The sequence below is a fragment of the Cyprinodon variegatus genome, unplaced genomic scaffold (genome assembly GCF_000732505.1).
Source record: "Cyprinodon variegatus isolate N-32 unplaced genomic scaffold, C_variegatus-1.0 Scaffold110, whole genome shotgun sequence".
Classification (NCBI taxonomy): Eukaryota; Metazoa; Chordata; class Actinopteri; order Cyprinodontiformes; family Cyprinodontidae; genus Cyprinodon; species Cyprinodon variegatus.
The window spans coordinates 196,955-201,331 of NW_015150563.1; the positions used below are offsets into that span (position 1 = coordinate 196,955).

General features: G+C 35.8%; 1 protein-coding gene across 2 annotated transcripts in view; it reads right to left on the reverse strand.

Annotated features, from left to right (window-relative positions):
* The window catches only part of mocs1 (molybdenum cofactor synthesis 1), a 16,912-nt gene that overhangs the window by 9,129 nt on the left and 3,406 nt on the right, over positions 1 to 4,377 (reverse strand). For both annotated transcript variants that reach the window (XM_015374913.1, XM_015374914.1), the window contains exon 2: positions 733 to 897. In XM_015374913.1, coding sequence (XP_015230399.1) covers positions 733 to 897 — 165 coding nt within the window. The remainder of the gene's footprint in view (positions 1 to 732; positions 898 to 4,377) is intronic.

Sequence of the window (4,377 nt, forward strand, 5' to 3'; positions counted from 1 at the left end):
ATATATATATATATATATATATATATATATATATATATATATATATATATATATATATATATATATATATATATAAACAGTAATATAAAACATATGAGTGTAAATTTACAGTTCTAGCATTTTCAACAAAAAAAAATTCTGTCTATATATGTGGATGAATTTACTGGTACCCCTGATTAAGATTGGTAAAAAGCCTTGTAATATATGAAAAATATCTTTTTCTATGAAAATCTTAAAATAGTGAAGGAAACAATTGTACAATTAGTGACAATTATATAAAAAAATATTTGACAAAAGTTTCTTCAGTTACATTTATTTTACACATATTATGTGTATATATTTTATCTCTCTGTTTTTTTTATTTATAATCTTGTGTAGCTGGATGTGTGTATATATATATATATATATATATATATATATATATATATATATATAAAAAACTGTAACTGGAGCGTGTAACACAAGTAATTTCCCTCTGATGATTATTAAAGTATTTCTGATTTAAATGTTGAACTGAGTTTTTCAGGAACTTATTATTAAAAACGAACCCTGTAATATAAATATGTGAAAGATTCTTTTCTTCTGTTATAAGTATTAATAAATAATTTAAGCTATATGCCATTTATAAAAAAAGAATATTTGAATTCCTCTTTTCCAGGGGATCCAATAAACTCATCCCTGTCTGTATCCATTGCTATAGTCGTTAGACGGGATTTTCTTTTCTTTCTTTACCTTTTCTTCTGACTATAAACTCAAATTTTGCAGGAACCAAAGAGTCGAGGCTGATATTAATCAGGTCCAGACCGGCTTCTCTCAGCTTCGGCAAAAGTCTGGCTAGGTTAATGCCGTTGGTTGTAACTGCAATAGTTTTCAGGCCCTCCAGCTTCTTCAGTTCAGCTGTAAAGGAAAGCAGGTGTTAGCAAGATTTAAAAGCAAAAACAAAAGAACGATAATCTACAAACTGAGGGATTAAATTAACCTGTGAATCCAGATTGATCACATTCAGCACTGAGGTTTAGTTCTGAACATCATCAATCTAGGATTGCTCTCCGTTTCTGGGAAAGGGGGACCTTTAGCAGAACCTTTTAGGCTCCTACTGTTCCACTTTTAAAGATGAAATTATGAAATTGAAAATAGAGATGTGACAGGAGCAGCAACGCGTACCTCCTCCAGTTTATTTTGGTTCAGCTATGGGTTCAACAGCTCTTGCTTTCATCACAGTCAGAGATCCTGCCTTAAACCATAATCCTGCAATGTGATTCGCTAGTGATGGTGAGACGAAGCCTCATTTGAACCCTTTGGTTTAATTCCTTCAAACTGAAGCTTCATGTGAACATGTCACCACCTACTGGTGGAAAACAGAACTACAGTTTGTGATATAATCAGATTTATTTTGCATTTTTTTTCTTGTTTCTTCTCCATTTAACTTCCTTTGAAGTTTTGTTAATGGTTGGTGTGTATGATAAAATCTTTTATTTTAATCGTTTATTTTTGTGTGTAAAATGTCTTAAAAGAGAGCAATCATTTAAGGTTTACTGTTTTCCTGCCATTTTAGTTAAATAAGCTTAAGCAGACAGTGAAAGTGTTTGTGCAAATTAGGCAATGATTTTTATTCAACAATAAGTTTTTCCATAGTTTTTTATTTTAATTGGGTTGGAAATTATGTGTCCAAACAATCTAATTTAGCGGTGTTTTTACCCAATCTATATTGGTAAGAGGGCAAACAAACACAAATTAGTCAAAATACTTGCTAAATATTATTGCAGCTTTTAAAATGTAATATTGATCTCAAACCAACAACCTCAGGATTGGAAGTTCCTGTTTTACAGCTGACACCACTGACGATGATAACCATTTTCCTTAAAGAAAAACTACTTAACACTAATGTTTCAACTGCAACCAGTGGCTTGCTCAAATTGTGATCATTACACTGTTTAATCCAAACAAAATAGTTTTAAACAAATAGATTGGTTGTTTTTCAAACCAATCTATTCTTAGAAACTATCTAAACTCTATCCTACTGACAGCGACTCTCCTACAAACATCTTGACTGAGTAGTGAGGCTGTTTAAATGCCAGTCGAAGTTCTTGCGGTCTGATCCACTTCCTGAAATGGTCAAGTGGTGTCACGGTAGAGAGGCTTCGGACATCATCAATTTTGGCCCCTCCCCTAAATGAATCCCGCCTCGACACCCGCATCAGTGAAACGCCACCTCATTACTCGAAACACGCCTCGAAGCCTCGCCTCATCTCATAACATCACTATGATGTTCTTAGATTTATGGAAACACACAAACTTGCAGCCAAAGTTAGGACTAAATTGAGATTTAAAAGACTCTAAAACACTTTTCTGTTCCTGTATCCAACTTAATTTATAGTATCCAGTTATAGTTTCATACCACATGCGCCACAGATAGAGTATATGGACTTAATGCAAAAGCACAAAAACAACCACAACAAAAAAAAAACTGAGCTGCATCAAACATTATTAATGTGTGGACTACTGACAGCCTTAATACATTTTTTGTATGTACTTTTGTATTTTTTATGTACCATGCATTAAGAATCTGCTTGGTATTAATATAAATTATAATCATGATAGGCATATTGGATAAACAAGATGCTATATGTCAACAAACGTCATGGGAACGGTAATGATAGCGGAGAGAGAAAATGGAGAGGAAGATGAGGGTTAATTAAAACACACTGTCTTATCAATATTTAATAATAACACTGTAACATCATTTCACTGCTATAAAACTGTTCAAATAAAATAAAACTTAGTAAATTAAAATGGCTTAGAAAATAAAAGCCAAAGATCAACCTTACTGTTGTTAGTGTAAATAAACACGTTAGATTAAAGATGCTATATTGACTCACATTTAAATTAATGTTCAAAGCAGCTTTGAATGACAGCAGACTGTAGAATAGCCCGTGGTTCTAATATGAACACTTTAAAACTCCCAATAAAGAAGCATAAAGTGAACACAAATTATATAGAAAGGTAAGTTTCAGACAGACTGTTCAGTCATAAAGTGCCTGTTACTTTTTTCATCTTTCAATATGTGCCCGTTATGGGCACGGTGGAACTGTGGGTGGCACTGCTGCCTTGCATCAAGAAGCTTCTGGGTTCAATTCCTGATTTATGCATGGAGTCTGCATGTTCTCCCCGTACATGTACGGGTTCTCTCCGGGTACTCCTGCTTCCTTCCACAATCCAGAAACAAGACTGTAAGGTTAATTGGCTTCTCTAAATTCTCCTTAGATTTGACTGTGCATTAATGGTTGTCTCTGTGTCGCCCTGCAGTAGACTGGTCACCTGTCCAGGATGTAGCCCGCCTCTCGCCCACAGACACCGCAACACCCCACTGCGACCCTTACTATTATTTATTTTATTTATTGTTTATTTGAAAGGGGACAGTGTACATTAATCAACATTAAAACAATGTAAATATACCCGAGTTAGTTAAGGAGTGCTAATTTTCATCGGTAGTCCCCCAGCCAGGTATAAAAAAGGCAGCCTTAACAAGGACTAATTGGGAAAAGTTGGATGGATGGATGAAGATGAATATATGCCTTGTATTGCAGAAAAAAGCCTTGTATCTAAGGCTACGTTCAAACTGCAGGCCTTGATGCTCAATTCCGATTTTTTTGTGAAATCTGATTTCTTTTTAATGCCGTTCACATTTCCAAATATATGCGACTTATATGTGATCTCCTGTGTTAACTGCATTCTTACAGCGTAAGCTTCCCGCATGCCTACTACAGGACACAATGACGTCACAGGCCAGCATGCTCTGTGTTTATGGAAGCAAACATGGATGGCAGTGCCGGAGCGGATCTAATGATATTTCCCAACCGTAAAACACAATCTTTTTAAGATGGTTAAACATAAATACTGCTCTCCGCATCATTATCCACTATGGTTGTTGTTTTTCTTGCCATTTCTTCATAGAAAGACGCATAATAGTGACCTTTGCTGGGTAGTAATGGCGTTCAGGTCGGATGGATGCGACCTGGCCGTTCACACACAGGTCGCATTTGAAAAGATCAGATTCGTATCGGATTCTGGACCACAGAGCCAAGTGGCCTGGGTCGCATTGGAAAAAAAATCGAATCTGTTGTTCAGACAGCCATTCGGTGGCCCTGAAGTGCAAACTGGAACTACAAATCTAAAAGCGCAACTACATTAAGGAAATTGCAACTACATAAAGCAAAGCGCAACTACATTAAGGAAAACACAATTACATTAACCTCCCGGAAAAGGTAGGTACCAGTGGGAAACATGAGCCAGCGCTGATTCGACGACGGCGCCGTTTGACGCTTGTACTGGAAGTTGCGTCTTCTGAACAGTCCAGCTTCTTTTATGTGTGTCTTC